This window comes from Gekko japonicus, unplaced genomic scaffold (genome assembly GCF_001447785.1).
Source record: "Gekko japonicus isolate JY-2015 unplaced genomic scaffold, Gekko_japonicus_V1.1 scaffold37, whole genome shotgun sequence".
Lineage (NCBI taxonomy): Eukaryota > Metazoa > Chordata > Lepidosauria > Squamata > Gekkonidae > Gekko > Gekko japonicus.
In genome coordinates this window covers 2,695,491-2,718,413 of record NW_015171503.1, presented here as the reverse complement: position 1 = coordinate 2,718,413, position 22,923 = coordinate 2,695,491, and the positions used below count along the sequence as shown (strand labels likewise).

The following is a 22,923-nucleotide window of genomic DNA, read 5'->3' as shown; positions in this document are numbered from 1 at the left end:
GGGAAGTGAAGAAGAAGGAGCACTGGCACCTTCTGATGAGGACTCAGTTTCTGAACTGGGAGAAGCTGCCCCTAAACTAAGCTATCGATTGAGAAACAAAAAGGACAAAAAATGAGTTGTGATTGTTCTCTAGATTCTGTTTTAAATGAATTTAAATCATTTCTCTATAGAGATCTTTATATAGTCAGGAGATTCTAGTACAAGCAATAAGAATTGTGTACTCACTTAATGTTGCAAAGTATAAGCTTTTTTAAAATTCGAAGCTAATTTTGTAAGCATTGTGAATGACCACCATCTCTTGGGTTTTTAGTGGTTTTTCTTTACTTTCACCTGTAGTTTGCAGTTACCTTTCCTTGTTTCTTTGTGGTTTTTAGAAAATGTAATAATAAAAAAAAAAATCCCCCCAAATGTATTTTAAAAAACCAGTGTGGCCAAAACCAGTTACTATCACAAGTGCCTTCTGAAAGAGTAGCTTCTTACTCTGCCATCAAAACTCACTCACAATGAGTGAAACAAAGTTTGAATCCAGGGACACCTTTAAGACCAACAAAGTTCTATTCAAGGAATAAGCTTTTGTGTGCAAGCACACTTCCGCAGGTGAGTGAGTTAAGCAAGTCTCCTCTGCAAGGGAATGAGAGCCAGTGTGGTGTAGAGAGTGGACTGGTGGACTAGGATCCGGGAGACTCAGGTCTGAATCCTGCCTTTGCCATGGAAGCTAACGGTTACCAACATCTAGGTGTGGTCTGAAGTTCTTCCAGAATTACAATTCATCTCCAAACTACAAAACCCAGTTTTCCCTGCAGGAAATGGCAGGATTTCAAGGGAAGACTCCATGGCATCACATCCCCACTAGGTTTCTTCCCTGAACTCTGCTCTCCCCATGGCTCCCAAATCTCCAGAAATGTCTCAAGCCACAGTGGTTAGCCCCACTTTTTCAAACAGTTAAAAATAGCTCTCTACCCCTCATCCAATGGGGTTAGAATTATTCCAGTGGTGTGAGAGCCAGTTTGGTGTAGTGGTTAAGTGCGCAGGCTGTAATTTGGGAGGACTGGGTTTGATTCCCCACTCCTCCACTCGCAGCTGCTGGATGACCTTGGGCAAGCCATAGTTCTGTCGGAGCTGTTCTTGAAAAAGAGCAGTTTCTGTCAGAGGTCTCTCAGCCCCACCTACCTCACAGAGTGTCTGTTGTGGGGAGGGGAAGGGAAAGGAGTTTGTAAGCCGCTCTGAGACTCTGAGTGAAGGGTGAGGTATAAATCCAATATCTTCTTCTCTTCTACTTTATTACCTTTCCTTTTAAAGCTACTGTAGCAGTTTTTTTCCATCTTTGTGCAAAGGAGAAGAAGCCTTACACAAACACTTTGCTCAAGATTGGAAAATGACAGCACCAGCATCATTCTCCATCTGACCGCCTCCTACTACTTCACATGCATGTACACTAGGATTGCTGAACTCCAGATGGGGCCTGGCCTGGATAAGGTTGGGGCGGGGGGCAGAGGGTTCTTTGGGAAAACAGCAGAGGAAATTTTCCCCCACCTTAACACTGCAGACCTGCTCTAAAACGCTATAATTTTTGCACAAATTGCCATTTTGTGATTAGGAGCACCAAAGACTCCTGCAAAAATGTAGGTAGTTCTTAGAAACATAAAGACTGATCTAAGGTAACCAGCTCTCTGTCACTATTCACCTTCTCTCTCTGATGAGATAACACAAGGGAATGGGAAACAAAAAAGGTGACTAAACTCAGCTGTAGCATTTATAGAAGCTGCTTTTGAGATCTAGAATAGCTGAGCCTGAAAATGGAAGTTAAAATCATCTGTCAGCTAACCGGTGCAAAAAGCATATCGAATGCATTTTAAAAGATACTAAAAACTGGCCTCTCTCCTATTATCTCCATTATATGAAGAAAACCTCATCTAGCAACCAAAAGGGAAAAACCAATCATGCCTGTAGAAAACTTGCCAATTGGTACCCCTTTCTATCTCTCATACAAAGGAAAGGTAACACCTTTGTAGCCAGCATGGTATATAGTGCTTAGGGTGTTGCAGTAGGACCTGGCATACTCAGGTTCAGATCTCCTCTCTGCCATGAAACTCACTGGGAAACTTTGGACCAGTCATTCTTTCTCAACTTTTTTTTTTTAATTTATAATTTTTATTTTTCAGAGTGAAGAAATACTACCTCACAGGGTTGTTGTGGAGACAAAACAGGGGGTACCATGTACACCAACCAGAGTTTCTTGGAGGAAGGATGTGATAAAAATTGATAGAGTGACCTTCCTTGTACAGCTCTTTCAGTCTAGAGGCTGCCTGTGAAACCCTGGGGGTGGGGCAGAAAATCCAAATAGGAAGGCACAGTATGATAAAAATATAATGCTAAATGAAATAAATTTGCTGTTCTTTAATAATGTGCTTCCTGAGATGGGCTGCCTCATCTTGTCTAGTGGACGTCTTTTCACTGGTCCCATGTGTTCTATATAGAGATGGCCATTCATCCACATTGTATGATCATATTTCATTTTTGCATGCTATTTGGTAAAGGCATAATTTTGTGGTCCAAAGCTTGATGCAGACTCCTTACTATGGGTGGCGAGAAGCTCTGCGGGTGAACTACCTGTGCTGATTCCCTTTGGAGGAAGAATGCACTGTAGGCGTGTGGCATTTTCCTACTTGCTTTATTTACAAGTATAGTGTAGGTCAGTGGTGGTGAACCTATGGCATGGGTGCCAGAGGTGGCACTCAGAGCCCTCTCTGTGGGCACGCGTGCCATCGCCCCAGCCTGGCCCAGACCATTATTAAAGTGTCGAATTCTCTGCCAAATAATTTTAAGTAAATGAAAGCATTTGGGATTGCTTTCCTTACTATGTTTGGATCATCTTAAGTTAATGTATCAGTTGTTTTTTTCTAAAGCAAACCCTCAGTATTCAGGTTAAATTGCCGTGTTGGCACTTTGCGATAAAGTGGGTTTTGGGGCAGTTTGGGCACTCGGTCTCTAAAAGGTTCGCCATCACTGGTATAGGTGAAGGCAAAAAGGAACTCCTACAGGACAGCAGATCTGCTACCTGACAACAGATGTGGAGATTTTGCCCTCCAAGACATTTCATCCATCAATCCATCCAACCAACAGCAGCCTCAACCCTTTTTCTTTTAAACACACAAACACAGATGGCCTTTCCTAAACTCTGATGGGTACCATACTTCACTGAGCTATCAGGGGACCATCTCTGTGCAATTACCACCCACTGAGAAACAAACATTAACATCCTTTTGTCATTAGGCTCTGAGTCCCAGTAGACAATGTCCATTGTCTAGGCATGCCCAAACACATAGTGACAGACCCATAGGTCCATTCATAGCAAGCAGGCAGCAAACCACTACTGTAGATGATTCCAGGGGGGTAGTTGTCTCAGTCTGCTTGAGCAAAATGAAACAGGAGCCCAGCAGCAGCTTAAAGAATAACAACACATATTGCATCTTAAGCTTTCCTGAGAACTCACTTCAACAGATGCTCTAACTCTTTAAAGCTTATGCTGGAATATATTTTATTAGTCTTTCAGGCGCCACTAGACTCCTAGAGCAAAGGCGGAATGGTGTGTGACCTGGCAAATGTCAACAGTCGTGTCTTTAAGTTTACTTTAAAATGCTCTGAAGGGTTTCCATAGGCTGGTTTTTGTCTGACTGGGGGGATGAGGAGGGACAGCCCACCGTTTCCCCATCATAATTTGCTGAAGGGCACTTGGAGCAGCCATAGTTATCTATCCAAAAGTCCCTTAAGAAAACAGCCAGCGCGGACTAAGCCTCCCCACGAGACCGACACCTCCCCAGGGCCGCCCCCACAGCTCTGCAGTGGCCCGTCAACGCTCGCCTGCCCCGCCCCCTCTAAGCCGCCGGGGCTGGAAGTGCACGCGGGCGCGCTCTTTCCCCCTCCGCTCTGGTGCGCGCGCCCGCCTCTCGGCTGCTGCGAAGCGGGAACGCGCCAGGTTGAGCCAAGCAGGAGCCCGCTGCTCTGCCTGTCGGGTCGTGTTGTTTTTCTCCCCTTCTCTCGTCCTCCAGCCCACCCGGCGCTGCGTGAGAGCCGGCGCTACCACATGCCCTGCTGCTAGCTCTCTCGACGGCCTTTCGTCTGTGCAGCGTCACTCTTTGCCAAGCTGCCTTCGTTTAACACGGCCCCTACACAGCGTGCGTTGGCGGGGCTCTCACCCCCAGCCAGCCCACCCGCCTCCTCCCTCCCCCATCCTCGCTGCGATAAACTTTGGTGGTCGTGAGCAGCCGAGAGAACGAGAAGAAGGTAGCTCGGCGGCAGCAGGTCTTTGCCACGGGGCTCCTCCGAGGATGGAAGCTGGCGCCGCGTATGGGGCTGGCAAAGCCGGGGGCGCTTTCGACCTGCAGACCTTCATCCGGCAACCTCACACCATCCTCCGGATGGTTTCCTGGGTAAGGAGGACGCGTCTCGGGCTGCTTCGGGTCTGCCCCCGCGACGGCAAGTTAAGCAAAGACGGTCGGAGCACTCCCTCCAAAATGGGCTAAAGTCTTGCTCTGCTGTTTTGGGTGAGGCTAGTTTGGCTGTTGCCCGCGCCCCTTGTATGCGTGCAGCCCAGACGAGCGAGAGCTGACATTCAGCAGCGCTTGGGGGAGGAGGAAGAGAAGAAGGCGGCAAGGCCCTCCTGGTAGGGGAATAGGATTAGTAGTACTGCCCAGCCTTCGCGGGCCTCTTGAGGGCCACTGCCTGGGTTTCTCCCTTCTGTCTTAACGGGGAGTGGGCAGTTCCCCCTACCTGTGGGGGTGGCAAGGTGCTCTCGAAGCGGTGGTAACGGGGGCGCAAAATGACCTCTAAAATGGGAGCGAGGCGGTGCCCCTCATGGAACCCCCGGCTCGGGTTGCTTCTTCCTTCTCGGTTTTCTGCGGCTGGTGTGATGTGGTCTCTCGCCCGCAGTACCAGCGTGGTGTATAAACCGGGGCTGCTCTGTTGTGTGTGTGTGTTTAGTGAGGGGGAGAGGGGTTGCAATGAAAGAAGCCAGCTAAGAAGTGCATTAAGGGTCCCCTGCTCTCTGTCACTTACATGTCACAGGATGGAATTATCACATAGAGCAAGGAACAGTTTTGCTTTCTGTATTGTGATTTCTCCAAAATCACAGGCAGTTTTTTTAAAAAAGGGCTAGACCTGTTTTAATTTTTGAACAGGATGAGCTGTAATACTGGGGAAAGTTGAAGGACAGAATTGCCAGTGTGATTCTGCATCATAACCCTTTTTTTCTAACTGTACCCTTATCTCTTACTTGTGGGTGTAGGTGGGTTGGGGGGTAAGGAAGCAAGGGAGATGTTAGGTAAAATGCAAGCTCTCCTAGCTTTTAGTCACCCATTCCAAGTCTTCACCACATTTACCCCCACTTTTAATGTGCAATAGTTTTCACATAACAGCGTCTCTTCTGTATGATTAAAGAAAAGATGCATTCCATGGGATCAGGCAGGAAGGGTCCCCCCCCCCTTTGTCATCTATTTCCCTTGGGATAGCTGTAGAGGGGGGGGGAGGTTGCTTATCTCGTGACATTCTTGCCATGGCTGCCTATGTGCTTGCAGCATAAGCAAGAAGGTCATTGGGATTAAGACAGCAGGCTGCAAACCTTGAAGCTAGAGAGGGATTTGTTTCCTAGGGGAGTTTGGAGGGAGAAGAGGAGGCGGCGGCGGCAGCTGTATAGTGGAGCTGACCAAGGAGAAGAGATGCCTCTCCAAGTTATTATGAACAAAGTTGGCTTAGATAGGGGGAGATTTATTGAAAGGCAGAAGTTGAGAGGTGAGACTCACTTAGCCGGTTACAGTTGATAAGATTAAGCCAACAGAAATTTTTGCTCTTGAGTTTCTTATTTCACGAGTACCATACATGTGTCTCCACCCACTTTTGTCCAATGTTATGTCCCTCCCTTGCTGCACTTTACTTTGAAGCTGGTGTTGGGAGAAAAGAGGGCGAGCCCTACAGAATTCTAGCAGGGCCTTGAGAAGACAGAAGATGAGTTAGCATCTCCTGGTGAGCTTATTTTACAGCACAGCACAGTGTGCTAGAGTTCCTTTACCAGTCATTCTGTATCTGGCTCTGCAATCCGTCATAACATACTGGAAGAACCTTTTTGTTGCATGAGCAGTTGAAATCTGAATTGGGAAAGCAGCAGAGAGCATAGGCAGCAATGCAGCACCTCTCAGATTATGATGCCCATGATGTGACAGTAGATGGACATTTCTGTCCTTAATAAACTGGGACAGAACGTTCTCCCCTTTTGAAGCTGTTACTTCATGCTTTTGCTGCAGGGTTTCCTGAGTACGGGGGGGGGGGAGAGGATTTCTGCAGTGTGTGCTGCTTTTTTTGCTTCAGAATTCCACTTTATTGGCTTTCTTTATGAGGTCAGATGCCCTTTCAGCTCCAGAAAGATAGCCAGCATCCAAAATATTCTTGGATGTGCTCCTGTTTCCCCAGAGTACCAACTGGCTATTGCATCTTGACCTTGGAAGTGACTTTCAGCTCTGTTATATCCAGAGTCCAGGAGCATCCATCTCAGCAGGTGGTAGTGACAGGATGGCATTTGTGGATTTCCTGTGCTATTGTGCTGCTCAACTTGTTCTGCTTTGGAAGGAAAAAAAGCTCATTGTATATCATATGATAATATGATATACTATGGAATATTGCTTCAGATATTTGCAAATAACAGGAACCGCCCAGTCATGTGCATCTTTACCTGGAAAAAAACAATGCTGAGGTTTATTCCCAAGGCCTGCAGCCTAATGCTATGTGTGCTTACTCAGAAGTAAGTGTCACTCAGTTCAATAGGATTTACTTCTAACTAAGTGTGCATAATGTATACTTGTCCATTAGATTAAAAACATTTGGAATGAATCAAAAGTGGTTTACTTGACAGTCTTGGGAATTGGTTCTTTTGCATGTTATAACCAGGGATCCACTATGCAAGTTTGTGTGTGTGTTGCAACATCCATTTTCTGATTAATGGGAAAACAAGTATAACTGTGGTGAGAGCAATTTAGAACTTCTTTGCCTGCTCTAAACCAAGAGACAGTAGAGCTGTTCCCCCCCCCTTTGTACTTAAAAAATACTGCTAAGTGAAGGTTGCACCGTGAGCAGGTAGAGTTATCCCTTGCTCCAGCTACTAGACCTCAAAGAGGAAATGAATGGATTGATACCTTAAACCAGGAGTGCATTCAGAAGTGACAAGTGGCTAACTGACACGCCACGTATGGCTCTTCTCAGCACTGTTTCCCAATGTCACACACTGCATGCTCAGGAAGTGAGCAGTGCCTTGGCATCCTCACTGTCTCACCCATCCTGCTGTGCCTCTTGTGGGAAGGTAAAGCGAGAAACCTTTCCCCCTCATTCTAGATGCACAAGGGTTGGCTAAAGTTCAGCAGTGACAGGGAGAGACATGCACAGGAGTATTCTAGCAATTTAAAGAGTTATCATTATGTATATAATATTAATAGTTGCATCTTATTATATGCGTGTGTTTGGTGGGGTGGTGCACAGGCCATACAATAGTTACGTGACTCTTTCGATTGGTGGTAACTGTGAAGTGATACTGCACTGCCACTGTCTGCGCTGTAGGTAACCTTGCAATCATCTGTGATGATGTCTCTTGAAAGTAGAGGCAAGAGTAGCCTGTGAGGAACTGCAGGAAGGGGAACAACTTGGGAGTCTTCTGCATCTCAGGATTTTCTTAAAATCTCAGCAGTTCATTCCTCTTTCTGTGTTGTGTGATTCCTGAAGCGCATTTATTGTTATATATTTACAGAATTTGTACCCCACCTTTCTCCTTCATCAGCCCCCCATTCAGTCTTCATCATAAGCTGTTTTCAGATGCTATGTCCATGTGTACCAGGAGGCCAACAATTGCTTGTATCATGAGTGTATTTTGTAAGCATGTACAGCTTCATGCAAACTGACCACTGTTTTCCCTAGTGTTCTAGTTCACACACACTATAGGGTATCATGCAAAATATACTCGGTACCCCTGTTCAGACAATATGATGACCAAGTGCACTGGGAGCATGTTCATGATACATACACTTGCCAGCCACCCTATACACACAGTTATAACCTCTGAAGAGGGCTTATGTCTTTGGTGTTTTGTTTTTTTTTTTAAAGTTTACAAAGTAATTTTTCTGCATACCTAGGGAGTCTCTTGAGTATGTAGGAAACCTCTGCCTTATCTCTTGCTAGTCTGGTTTTGCTGCTTCTGTGATTGGCGCAAGCCACACAGTTTACTGTTAAATATAATGATGTCATCCATTTTAGGCTAATTTTGCTTCATGATCGGTAGTAATCTGCATTCACATATACAAAGGCAAATGGACGTTTCTGCCTGTAAGAGGAGTTAGAAGAGTTATTTGTGCAATTTTGGGGGTAAGGCTACATTTTTCACATTTAACTCACCAGCAGGAGAATAATGGCTGCAATCATGGGAAGATCATTCTCCTTTTTAGTCTTCCTCTTTATGGTATTAAGTTTGAAAAGCAAAGTGTTGCCTGTAAGCTTTAAAGTGAGCCTTTCATCTCATCAGCAAATGAAACAATCATTGTAATGAGATGTGCCTGTTGCATGTTGTTCGAGGTTTTCCAGATTGCCTTGGGAGCTGTTGATTCCATAGACAGCTGCACTTTTCCATTTAAAATAGTTAAACAGCTTCAGGCTCTTTCTTTGTATTAACAATAAGGGCTTCTGAAATGGCATATGCTAAAGAAAACTAGCAAATAAGACAATCACATGTGAATAGAGAACAAATGCAACATGAACCCAGACTCATGGCGGAATAGAGTTGCCACTGTTTTTCACTGGCTACCTCCCATGGCTTTCAGAGCTACTTCACCACAAAGGCTTCAGTCCTTTACACACATATATGCCATCAAGTTGCTTCTGACTTATTATGACCCTGTCAATTCATGACCTCCAAAATGTCCGATTGTTAACAGCCTTGCTCAGGTCTTGCACATTGGAGGCCACGGCTTCCATGACTGAGTCAACCCATCTCATGTTGGCACTTCCTCTTTTCCTACTGCCTTAAACTTTTCCTAGCTTTATTATCTTTTCCAGTGAGCCTCCCCCCCACTTACTTGGAAATAGATCATTTTTAAATACTCACAGCCCTTTGGTTGGACACAAGTAAACATGCAAATAATTGCAGTACAAGGGTAGAGTTACTACTTCTTTTTTTCTTGGCAGGGCTTCTTCTGTAAAATCTGAGCGATAAGCGGAAACTCAGTAGCTGTAATAGATGCAGATAAAGGGGGGTGGGCTTTCTCCATTTACTGCATCTTTGTGCCACAAAAAGGAGGTTCATCTCTTTAGAGCACAGTAGCCCTCCCAGAAGAGAAGTTGGTAGTTTAACTTATTCATCTTTCTCTCTTTCATCCTCCATGTTGATTGTGTGCTTTGTTTCTAGATATATCAGTGAATCTGTCACTGACAAGACAGTTGGTAAGACAGCAGCAATATATGTCATGCATTCCCATTTTGTTACTATTACATGCTGTCATGAGATCTTACTCCTGACTTTAAAAAAAATGCTGTTTGATAGAAACTGTCATGTGAACAGGAAGAAGCTGGCTGGAAATCTTAATAATTGCATGCTAGTAATTGAAAACATAAATAAGCAGCATTATGCTGATTAATTTTGAAGAACTGGGTTGCTTAAAAGTTAAGATGCATTTAAAGCTGGCCTTTTAATCTGGGAGTAGGAATATGAAACAGTATGTAAAGAAGCACACCTGGCTCTATGCAATACATAGAAGTTGCAAGCAGGTTTACTTTGAATGGGGTTGGTTGCAGTGAAGGGGTTTCTCTGAGAAATTTCTCCAAAATGATAGATTATATATAAAGCTAAAATGCTGTGAAAAATCTGGGGAGGCAGCTGTACTGTGAATTTACATGCAAGTTGTGATAGTAAGGCAAGCCCCATTTATTCCAGGCAACCTATATATGCAAGTGGGCATTAAAGGAGTGAAAAAGGTTCATTTTCTCTCTATGTCTACTGGGAATGGTGGATTCAACCTGAGCCACCTCTTAAAAATACTGTACCAAGAAATGAGCAGGCACTGTAAGCAAGACCAGTTTTGCATAATAATCTTAAGAACATAAGAACATAAGAGATGCCAATGTTGGATCAGGCCAAAGGCCCATCCAGTCCAACACTCTGTATCACACAGTGGCCAGAAATACCAGTGCCATCAGGAGGTCCACCAGTGGGGCCAGGACATTAGAAGCGCTCCCACTGTTGACCCCCCCCAAGCACCAAGATGACAGAGCATCACTTGCCCCAGAGTCCCTATCTATACCTTGTGGCTAATAGCCACTGATGGACCTCTGTTCCATATGCTTATCTAATTCCCTTTTGAAGCCGTCCATGCTTGTAGCCGCCACCACTTCCTGTGGCAGTGAATTCCAAGTGTTAATCACTCTTTGGGTGAAGAAGTACTTCCTCTTATCCATTCTAACCCGACCGCTCAGCAATTTCATGGAGTGCCCACGAGTTCTTGTATTGTGAGAAAGGGAGAAAAGTACCTCTTTCTCTACCTGCTGTTTCCCGTGCATAATCTTATAAACCTCAATCATGTCACCCCTCAGTCGTCGTTTCTCCAAGCTAAAGAGCACTAAGCGCCTTAACCTTTCCTCATAGGGAAAGTGTTCCAACCGTTTTATCATTCGAGTTGCCCTTTTCTGCACTTTTCCCAAAGCTATAATATCCTTTTTAAGGTGTGGTGACCAGAACTGCACACAGTATTCCAAATGAGGTCGCATCATTGATTTATATAGGGGCATTAGGATATTGGCTGATCTGTTTTCAATACCCTTCCTAATAATCCCCAGCATAGCATTGGCCTTCTTTATTGCAGTCACACACTGTCTCAACATTTTCAGTGAGTTATCTACTACAACTCCAAGATCTCTCTCTTGATCAGTCTCTGCCAGTTCAGACCCCATCAACGTGTATTTATAGTTAGGATTTTTGGCTCCAATGTGCATCACCTTGCACTTGGCCACATTGAACCCCATTTGCCATGTTGACGCCCACTCGCCCATCCTTGACAGATCCCTTTGGAGTGCCTCACAATCCTCACTGGTTTTCACCACCCTGAACAACTTCGTATCATCCGCAAATTTAGCCACTTCACTGCTTACTCCCAACTCCAAATCATTAATGAACAAGTTAAAAAGCAGTGGACCAAGTACTGATCCCTGTGGTACCCCACTGCTTACACCCCTCCACTGGGAGAACTGCCCATTTATACTCACTCTCTGTTTTCTATTAATTAGCCAGTTTTTGATCCATAAAAGGACTTGTCCTTTTATCCCATGATTTTTGAGCTTGCTTAGGAGCCTTTGATGAGGAACTTTATCAAAAGCTTTCTGGAAGTCAAGGTAAACAATATCTATTGGATCCCCCTTGTCCACATGTTTGTTCACCCCCTCAAAGAACATTAACAGGTTAGTGAGACAAGATCTTCCCTTACAGAACCCATGTTGAGTCTGCCTCAATAGGTTTTGTTCATCTATGTGCCTACTAATTCTTTCCTTAATAATGGTTTCCACCAATTTACCCGGTATCGACGTCAGACTGACAGGCCTGTAATTTCCCGGATCTCCTCTGGAACCCTTTTTAAAGATGGGAGTGACATTAGCTACCTTCCAGTCCTCAGGAATGGAGGCTGATTTTAAGGAGAGATTACATATTTTTGTCAGGAGATCCACAAGTTCACAATTGAGTTCTTTCAGAACTCTTGGATGTATGCCATCTGGGCCTGGTGATTTATCAGTTTTTAAGTTGTTTATCAGTTTTAGGACCTCCTCTCTCGTCACCTCAATCTGACTCAGGTCTTTCAACACCCCTCCCGAACTCAGCGGCTCTGGAGTGGGCAAGCACCTCTCATCTTCCACAGTGAAGACGGAGGCAAAAAATGCATTTAGCTTCTCAGCCATTTCCCTATCATCCTTCAGTACTCCTTTTACCCCTTGGTCATCCAAGGGCCCCACTGCCTCCCTGGCTGGTTTCCTGTTTCTAATGTATTTGAAGAAAGTTTTATTGTTGGTCTTTACATTTTTTGCTATATGCTCCTCATATTCCCTTTTTGCATGCCTGACCACAGACTTGCATTTTATTTGCCATAGCCTGTGTTCTGTTTTATCAGCCTCACTGTGACTAGCTTTCCACCGCTTAAAGGAATCCTTTTTACCTTTTACAGCTTCCATTACTTTGTTTGTTAACCATGTAGGCTTTTTCTTATACCTGTTTGTGCCTTTCCTAACCTGCGGAATATATTTTATTTGAGCTTCTAGAATTGTAGTTTTAAACAGTTTCCAAGCTTCCCCAATGGTTTTGACCCTTTCTACTTTTCCCTTCAGTTTCCTCCCCACATGTCCCCTCATATCAGAAAAATTACCCCTTTTAAAGTTAAAAGTGGTTGTGTGAGTCTTTTTGGCCAATTCCCTATTTGTACAAATGTTGAACTCAACAACATTATGATCACTGTTTCCAAGTGGTGCAATCACTTTTACATCTCTCACCAGGTCTTGAGTGTTACTTAGGACCAAATCAAGGATCGCCTCTCCCCTGGTAGGTTCCGTGACCATCTGCTCCATAGCACAGTCATTTAGAGTGTCTAGAAACTCAATCTCTTTCTCTCGACTAGAACACATATTGACCCAATCAATGTGTGGGTAGTTAAAATCACCTATTACGACACAGTGTTTTTGTCTAGCTGCTATCTTTAATTCATTCATCATTTTATAATCCTCCTCTATCTTTTGATCCGGTGGGCGATAACAAACTCCCAGTGTTAAGTTTCCTTTTGGCCCCCCTATTTCAACCCACAGAACTTCAAGAAGCGAATCCAATTCTCTTAGCCTCTCGATCTTTCTGGACTTTATACCCTCTCTGACATACAGAGCCACCCCACCTCCAACCCTCCCCCCCCATCCTTCCGATATAATATATAACCGGGAATCACCGTATCCCACTGATTTTCCTCATCCCACCAAGTTTCTGAAATACCCACAATGTCTATTTTTCCCTCCAACACCAAGCACTCCAACTCCCCGAGACTTTAAAGACTAACAAAATTTATTCCAGCATAACCTTTTCTTAGTAAAAGGTGCATAGGAGCTCAGATACGTAGGGATCCATCAGGTCCAACTTATATACACAGCAGAAGGGGGAAATGTTACAGAGAGGCTGTCTCAAAACAAGATTCCATCCAAAGAATTATCAGAATTGGCGGCCCCTTGGACAGGATCCTCTTTCAGACTGGGTAATCAGTTCTGATAACCATTTGAATGGGGTCTTGTTTTGGACCACTCACTCTTTGTCACACACACACATTATTGTCACACACACACACAAATATTATAATTAATTAATTAATTAATTAAATTTCTACCCTGCCCTCCCCACGAATGGGCTCAGGGCGGCTCACAAACAATACATAATACATACATAATGTGCCGATACATAAAAACAGAATGAAAACAAACAATTGTACATAATAAAATGCTCAATGCTATTTTATAAATTGGGCCTGATGGATTTATACTCCAGTACATCTGAAGAAGGGAGTTCTGACTCACGTGGAATAAGTTTTGTTTGTTTCTAAGGTGCCACAGGACTCCTGTTCTTATTTGTTTATTTTTATTTACTTCATTTATACCCAGCCTTTATCCCCAGTGGGGGCCCAAAGCAGCTTACGTCATTCTCCTCTCCTGCATTTTATCCTCACCACAAGCATGTGAGGTAGGTTAGGCTGAGGCTATGTGACTGGCCCAAGGTCACCCAGCAAGCTTCCATGGCGGAGTGGGGATTTGAATCTGGGTCTCCCAGATCCTAGTCTGATATCCTAACTACTGTACCACGCTGACTCTATTTTGCTGCTGCAATCTAACACATCCACCCATCTGAAATCTTCGTAATATTCTTATGATTCTCCTCCTTTATAAAGAAAACATTAAAGATAATTAACTGTGATCAGTATGTTGGGGCACAGAAATCTCACTGCTGTGGAGAGTAATGATTATTCTAATGGATGCAGAAAGCAGTGTTCAGTACAACAATGATCTCAATGAGTAACACATTTGTCTCTTTATCAGAAGAATATTTTAGGTGTTTCTGTCCTAATAGCAGATTATTCCAGAGCAAAAAAGAAAAAGAGAAGATCCATAATATTTCCCTGATGTTCTAAAATGTTCAAAACTGAGGGCTGTAGGTGTGCTTAATAAATACACTTTTGCATTTGAACAAAAATAGCAGAAATAACATTACTTCATAAGAGTATTTGAATGGCCTTAAAGTATTTCTCTAGGAAGTGATTTCCAGATCTAAAGCTTGAGATTGCTCTTGTACCTTTCGAAGTGGCTTAGAAGCAGGTCCTCTCAGAGGTCTGGAGTGGCCTTGGGTTACCATGAGTTTTTAAGGTACTTAGTTGTAATAAAAATTAAAAACAACATATTGAAACAAAGTTAAGGCATCAAAAAAGAGAGAGAGATCATTTGAATTCTGGCCCTGCTGGTGGACCTCCTGATGGCACCTGGGTTTTGGCCACTGTGTGACACAGAGTGTTGGACTGGATGGGCCATTGGCCTGATCCAACATGGCTTCTCTTATGTTCTTATGAATATCTTTTTTAATTTAACAAATGCTTTTCTAGCCTTTTTCTGTGCAAGTGCACTAATTATTGAGGCAATTATAGCACAACATGATAGTTGATACTGAACTTGGCAAACCCAGTCAAACATTCTTGTTCCATAGTGAACCTTATACTTTGCAAATCTGAGCAAGTATGTCACATTTTGGTCTGACAGGGATGCTCATAAAATAAAAACAAAAACCCACCCCATTACAAGTGTCTAATTTGAGGCCAAGCCTAGGGTTGCTGACTCTGGCCTTGGAAATTCCTGGAGATTTGGGGATGGTGCCTGTGGAGGGGCAGGGGTCTTCCCTCCAAAGCTGCCATTTTCTCCATAGGAATGGATAGCTGCAGTCTGGAGATCAGTTGCAGTCCTGGGAGAGGCTGAAGTTGCCAACTCTAGACCCAGACCAGATAACCCACCTGCCTCTTGGTGCTGCTCAGAAGGCAGCGATTTATTAGAAGCTGCTTCACCTGTCCCTGTGTTGCAGTCGATGTTCCCTCTAAGCTGTGAAGTCCTGTGAGCAAAAATTCCACTTTGTGAGCTACTGGCATTAGAATTGTGAGCAAGTTATTTGGCTACTGCATAAATTAGTTTGCTCTGGAGCCATTCTTCCTGAGCTAAGACAAAAACGTGTGAGCCGGAGGCTAAAAAACTGTGAGCCAGCTCACACTAACTCAGCTTAGAGGGAACACTGGTTGCAGTGACCTGTGCCACTATGCCTTCGGGAATTTTTTTCTTCTGTGCTTCAGCAGCTTTCAAGAACTTTCTCAGAGACTCAGTATTTTTGTTGCTGTATTCAAGAGCATAAGCCAGCTTGCCAGATGCAGTTAGATACAAGCCTTAGTGGTTCTCTGGTTAAAAAGAGAACCCAACAAACTGTGCTCAGAATAAACATCAGAGTAGACTTTTGCACCAAACATGGGGGTGGGGGGGAAGAGTCTTATTTTAGTGAAATTAGGTGGAACAGTGTTTCTCTGTCTCTGGGTGATGAATATCCTTAAGGGCTGCCCAAGGCAGGTGCGTTAGGCCATTAGCATCCATAGCAACGGTGGAACCTACTTCAGTCCTGGCCTTTGCAAAGCATTTTGCCAGCTATATGTCTCCTGCTCTCCTGCCAACCTAGCAGTTCGAAAGCAAGAAATTGCAAGTAGATAAATAGGTACCACTGTGGTGGGAAGGTAACAGCGTTCCGTGCGCCTTGGAGTCTAGTCATGCCGGCCACATGACCACGGAAACGTCTTCGGACAGCGCTGGCTCTTCGTCTTTGAAACGGAGATGAGCACCGCAACCCTAGAGTCGGATTCGACTGGCTTTCGAGCAAGGGAACCTTTACCTTTACCTATGTCTCCTGCTGCTGCCAGTTCATAGACTTAAAAACTGAGCATCAGCTAGCAAAGCAAACCTCTCTGCCCACAGTTAAGAAATGATATCTGTCAGTTTTTCATGTATGAACTGCCCGGTGATACAGAAGTGGCCTATATGGATTCTCTGTGATGTTGCATATGTGAAAGCAGAGACGGTAGATTAAACTGTGATTTTTAAACTTACCTGGAGGGATTTCAGTGTTCTGCTTTTGTATTGGTTTACATGCTTTGAAGTGCCGCTTTGTACATTTGTAATGGAACAGCGGTGAAGCAGTTCCTACTGCTGACATTTAAACAGACCATGCAGAGATGGGAAAGATGAAATGGGGGGGGGGGGGGGGGAGAGGAAGAGCTCCAAAGCCAGCACCTGACTGTCCAAATGCAGAGGCTGTGCGCGCACACACAACAGTAAAATAGCATTAGGTACTGCTGTAGGAATAATTCAGGAGCAATTACATTCTTTCTGTTCATACATTCCACAGAATCGGTGAGAGAGAAATCTCAGGCTCTGTTGCAGCGATTTCAAGAGATGTAGAAATCGTTATCCTAGAGTGGAGACGAGCATCCTTGCAAAGGTTCTGTGTTGTTCTTTCTGTATTCAAGAACAGGAACAAAACATAATACAAGCTGATAAGCATCAGATTAAGCTTTTACTTGGATAGATATGCAGGGGGAGACTTCATCTGCTGGATTTCTGCATGTCATACAATAGATAAAGATGCAAGAACTCTCCAGAAGGGAAAGTAGGCTGGCCAGGTGCTCTGTGTTGTATGTTTTCTTGTTCATGGGGTTGCCAGACCCAGACGTTGAAAATGCTCTTATGCATTTAAGAATTGCACAGGAAGGACAGTTTTTCCTAGATGTGTCTCTTCCCAGCATTGCAATGATGGGAAGATTCTCATCCCTTCTATACAATTTATAAAGGTACAAGAGTGCCTTGGGGTCTGGACCTGAACTCTTTACTTGGTCTCTCCTCACTTTCACTCTTTTCCTAGGACAGGAGATATAAGTGTGATGAGGTTTGGTCAAACTGACTGTGAACTGCTTGTGTAAACTTGGCCTTTGAGGGGGCCACTATAACAGAATCCTATCAAGGTTCCAGACAAGGAGTCTCCAAGGAAATAGAATTATGGCTTGCTTCATTGATGCTGAGCTATTCCAGTAGGAGGGAAATCAAATAATACTGTGGGATCCACGATTAAGCTGGGGAGTGGGCAGCAGATAGGGGCAAGTTGCAGCAGTTTTCGAATACCCTTCAAAGGGAACGAAAGAATGGAGGAATTGGAATAAGGGGGGCCCTTTTTATCATTTTATCATTTGCATTTTATCGTGTCCATTTTTATCATTTCCTGCTGCAGTACAATAATAGCTGTTCATTAGGCAACAGAAGTTGTGGCTGGTTTTTGAGAGGAATATGAAAGAGGCATTTAGTATTTCCAAAGCATATAATTGCCATAAGGAATGATGATTCCAATTGACTTACAGAAATAGAATAGTTACAGCTAACATAGCACTAAGTCAATTGGACAGCTCAGGCTAGCCTGATCTCGTCAGATCTCAGAAGCTAAGCAGGATCATCATCAGCCCTGGCTAGTATTTGGATGGGAGACCTCCAAGGAGTACCAGGATCATGACACGGAGGCAGGCAGTGGCAAACCACCTCTGAACCTCTCTTGCCTTGAAAACCCCATGGGGGTCACTGTAAATCAGCTGTGACTTGACAGCCCTTTCCACTACCACTGCTAACATGCATTTCTTGTGACAGCCTTACCTATTAAATGGTCATATGTGCATGTACACTCCCCTGTCAATCCTGGCCCAACCAGGTTTCCTAGATTCATGTATTTAGCGTCTGACATCCACAAGTTACATGGTTGCTGTGGGTAATGACACTGTGTCCAGCACTGATTTTAATGCGTGGAGCTGCTGTAAGTGGTGTTCTGCTGGTGGAGTACCTTGGAGAGAACTTTCTGGCAATAAGAGTGCCTTTAAGGATGTAGTCCTGAATTCCTTTGCAAAAATAGGGGGGGGGGCAATTTTGGGCATTTGTGAAAAATGTAGCGTTAGTGGTTTCAGTTCACGTCTTCCACCAAGATATATACCTGAAGAGGATCTCAGGAGAGATCAATATTAAAGTTGGTTTTGGAATCTGATCTCCCCTCTCACACATTCCAGATGTATTGCCACAAATAAAGATGGCAGCACACTTGCACGGGGTGGTGGTGAATGATTTGCACAATGCTGTGGTCAGCATAAACTGTGACCCTGCACATCCTAATCTGTTGCTTCACATCTTTGATACTTCACATCTTTGAAGCTATCAGAGCTGGGGTCGTACTGCTTCTTGCTTTGCAGAGCTAAGTGCATGGTTGTGGGTGCAGTCCCCTCTCCTGTCCAGTGCCATGATTTGCACAAAAATCTGTAGCCAGAGAGACTGCTATTTGGTTGTGACTTTTTAGATAAAAATACTCATGTTCAACATGACTTGAAGCGAAGTGATTTGGCAGCAGATTGAACTTGTAGTAATGTAGCCTCAATGGTGCTTGCTCCAATCCGTTTTAGTTAGGGTCACAGGAGAAGAGAGATGTAGGCAACTAACTGTGAGCTGGACTTGTATCTTGGCAGGATAATCCGTGTCTACTTTTGGTAAATTTAAGTGCCAGACAGCTCTATATCAGTGGTTGGCCACCATTTATTCAAGTCCAGTGTATCCACTTTGCTGCATAGCCCTTGCCTGATCTCTAATCTTCATTGATAGGGCAAGTTTGCTGATGAATGGCCAGTTGCTCTACAGCTTCAGACTCTATTGAATACTTTGCCTTATGACTTGGTTCTGGCATTGGAACTGCACTTATTGATCCCATTTGGGAGCTGTAATCAACCATCTACAAATGACAGAGTATTAAGGGAAATTGCACCATGTTGATTCTATTAGATCTTTCAGCAGTATGTTAATACTGTCAGTCTGTTGGGAGATGTAGTCCCTTAGAAATACCTTTTAAAACGTTAAGACATGATCTGGACCTCTTATTCATATTAAGCATATATTCCAAACTGCTGGATGAGATTATGTAGAATTTTTGAGTCAGAGGAACTGCCGGTATACTGATACTAAACTGAATAGCTTTATCTGACCAGCTCTAAAACTATATGTGACCATGGTCCTATAGACTAGAGCAGGGGGGTCCAACTCATTTGTTATGAGGGCCGGATCTGACATAAATGTCACTTTGTTGGGCCAGGCCATGAGTGCCGTAAATGGCAGGTACCAGAGATAGAAACTGTATAAAGGACAGCAGCTGGTAAGCTCTAAGTTGGTGTAGCCTCACTGTAAGGCCCCATAGGCTGGAAAGGGGGTGCAGAGGAAAACCCATACAGGCAGACTAGAGAGGCAGCAGTGCAGCACTGGGCAGATGCTTGACTGCTGCAGACAAAATTGTTCTGCTGTGCTGAAGCCACAATGGAGTGGCTCCCTGACAGGTTCCATTCTCCCCTTGTAATTACGGATTGCCATGTTGGGGTGTTGCTTGCCTGGGCTACCAGGTTACGTTAGGAACCAGAAATAGCCCCAGATTACTCAGAAGTCAGTCATTTGGTGTGTTTTTTTTAAAAATGTTTTTTTCATATGTGCATGTGTCCGTGTGAGTGCGTGTGCACCTGGAAGTCATGGCGACCTCTGGTGACCAACCTGGAGGAAATTCAGAGAGGTGGCGGAGTAAAGCCTGCCCCTGCCTCTGGTATTCTGAGGAGGTCTCCCATCCACTTACTTGCCAGAGTCAACCCTATGTAGCTTCCAGGCTCTGATGAGATCGGGCTTGCCTGGGCTACCCAGGTCAGGGCAGAAGTCCAGTCATTTGTTGAAACTTCTTTGAATAACAATCATATAAGCCAATCTAGCAAACATCTGCAATCTTTTCTGATAGGTACTGGCTTTTCCTTTATAAAGAGCATGGATATGTTTATTTTAGGGGTCCTCAACCTTTTTGAGGCTGTGGGCACATTTGGAATTTTGAGGAGTGATGGTGAGTGCCATCACAAAAATGGCTTCCACAGGAGGTGGAAACAAAACCAGAAATGGCTTCCGTAGGAAGTGGAGACCCTTGCTGGGAAGAAGGGAAGTCTGAAGGGGGATGGAACCACAGACTGGCTAACAAAAGCCTTGGTGCTTACCAGTCCTGCCCCCCCCTGCCCCACAGCTGGACCCCCTGATGGCACCTGGTATTTTTGGCCACTGTGTGACAGAGTGTTGGACTGGATGGGCCATGGGCCTGATCCAACATTGGCTTCTCTTATGTTCTTATTCTCCAGTGGAAAACCCTTTCATCTGAATGAGGGCAGCCAGTAACAAGCTGTGCCTTACAATGGCCCCATCTACTTTCAGAAAAGCTTGGTAGACACCACGGTAATGACATTGGGGAACTCTGGTTTATTTGATTAATCCTTCACAAGACTTACTGTACCAAAAAGTTAGATTCAAGTTGGTCTGAAGCAACAGAACAAAATTTGAGTCCAGTGGCATCTTTAATACCAACAAAATGTTATTCAAGGTATAAGCTTTTGTGTGCATGCACACTTCTTCAGACTCTGAAATAGAAGTTACCAGTCCATACATTTAGGTAGAGGTGGGTGAGCAGCAAATTAGTATACAACATAAGGACCAAACAGCAATAACAGGCTTAGTTCATATGGTCACCATTTGTTTGGATTTAATTCTTGGGGGGGGGGGGGATGGAGCATAACAACAGGGTCTTTGTTAATTACTCTCAACATCTCACAGTTAAGAAGGGTACATTTACACATCAATCTGCAATGTTGTTATATTTATTTGCTCCACTGTGTTTTCCTGTAATTAAATCCAAACAAATGGTGACTATATAAACTAAGCTTGTTATTCCTGTTTGGTCCCTGCATCTATTAAACTTCTTCATTATGCTGTAAGCTAATTTGCTGCTCACCCTCTACCTGTATGTATGGACTGGTAACTTCCATTTCAATGTATCAGAAGAAGTGTGCATGCACACAAAAGTTTATACCTTGAATAAAACTTTGTTGGTCTTAAAGATGCCACTGGACTCAAATTTTGTTCTGTAACAAAAGTAACAAAGTTTTTCAATAACTTGCAAATGGTTCTAGGGATTGTGGAAGAAAGATGCACTGATGGATGTGTGAATGCTAGAATTGGTGACCTGCACAGTTGGTTTTTCCCTTTAAAGCTAAACTGAAATCCTCTGTTGCTCATTTTTTGTTTTTGTCATTGTTGTTGTTCAGTCACACAATCCAGTCCGACTCTTTGTGACCCCATGGACCATATCATGCCAGGCCCTCCAGTCTTTGGTCGTCTTGTAGAGTGAAAAATGTATATTTGTCTAGGGAGTAATGGAGCTACTACCAGGCAACATTCACCATTCCTGTAATATCATGTCTTGTCTCCACCCATAGTTGAGCTCAGTCTTGAAAGTTGTACTTCAGGATGTCTGCCAGAGTATGAGCATGAGTGGCTGTGGATCACCCTAAGGATATTCTTAGAGAAATCCAAATAGTGGTAATAATGACTTCCAAATGCAGTAGTAAAAATGTATTTGGGAACAAAGTCAATTCCTAGTTCTCCAGCAATATTCCAAATTTGCAACGGTAAATGGCTGAATACAAACAAAACGAGAGTTGGATAATCTTTAACCAGAGGCTTGTTGGATTTTCTTCTTGTGGATTTCGAAAGATTTCTTCCCTCTACCACCTTCCCTTTTATATTTGGCAGTTGGTCCCTCACATGCAAGAAGAGCTTTTGCTTTATTCTTTCTGAAGTAGATTTGATTATAAATCCTGTGAGGAATATTATGTAACAGAACAATTTCCTTTTTATAACTGAATTTAAAAAGGAGCAAGGGGAGAGAGAGAGTGAGAGAAGCCGTGTAGCAGCCTCGTGACTGAAGGGGATCATGGGATGTTGAAGGGCTGAGAGTGCAGAGTGGAGCCATGTACATTCTTCAGTCGAAAACAAAGAGATCTCCCTAAATTAAGTAGTAGGATGTTGAGGCACTGTGACAGTTTTCCTTGTACGGTGTTCAAGAAATACTAATGGGCTGAGTTGTGGAGACGTCACATGGTACTCAGGAGGGAATGGCAGGAAATGGGCATCACAATGGAAGCATCACATGGTCTGTGGTACAGATGATCTCTCCTCCCTTGTTCAGCTTACTGTGGGGCCTGAAAAGGAATTCCTGGGGCAGGCCCTGACTGCTGAAATGTGACAGTGAAGAAAGTATTGCTGTGTGTGTAATGTGCTGTCAAGTTACAGCAGCCTTATGGTGACCCCCACAGGGTTTGCAAGGCAAGAAATGTTCAGAGGTGGTTTGCGATTGCTTTCCTCTGCATAGTGACCCTGAAATTCCTGGGTGGTCTCCCATCCAAATACTAACCAGGGCCAACCCTGCTTAGCTTCCGAGATCTGATGAGATTGGACTAGCCTGGGCCACCTAGGTATCTCCTTAAAATTTATACATTTGATTTATTTATTTACTTATTTATTTGCTTCTTACCCCACCCTCCCTGTCAAAGCAGACTCAGGGCAGCTTACAAAGGATAAAACATAAAAACAATTATAACATAGGTTAAAACCATATAAAACCATATGAACAATCTGATGTCACAAAGTGCTAGCTAGTTGTAGGCCCCAGTTTAGGGCCGGAAGAGGGACAGATTGGGGGCGCAGCAAACAGGCGTGATCGCACCGCAACATTTGGGAAGCGGCGCGCACCCGTCCCCGATCCGGCCCTTCAGGCCGAAAATGTGCATAAAAAAAGAACCTGCAAAAGAGCAGGACTTACCTGAAACGCCGCAGCAAGCGTGGCCGTGAGATCGCCGGCGCACCCGTCTGCAGGAGCAATTGAGGCTC

The 22,923-nt window shown here is 44.1% G+C and overlaps 1 protein-coding gene across 2 annotated transcripts in view; it reads left to right on the top strand.

The window, feature by feature from the left end:
- Positions 1–3,895: 3,895 nt before the first annotated feature.
- The window catches only part of SYNGR1 (synaptogyrin 1), a 36,561-nt gene continuing 17,533 nt past the window's right edge, over positions 3,896–22,923 (top strand). The window contains exon 1 of one of the 2 annotated variants that reach the window (XM_015419222.1): positions 3,896–4,430. In XM_015419222.1, coding sequence (XP_015274708.1) covers positions 4,329–4,430 — 102 coding nt within the window. In that variant the 5' untranslated portion in view covers positions 3,896–4,328. The remainder of the gene's footprint in view (positions 4,431–22,923) is intronic. The other variant, XM_015419221.1, reaches the window with a different exon arrangement.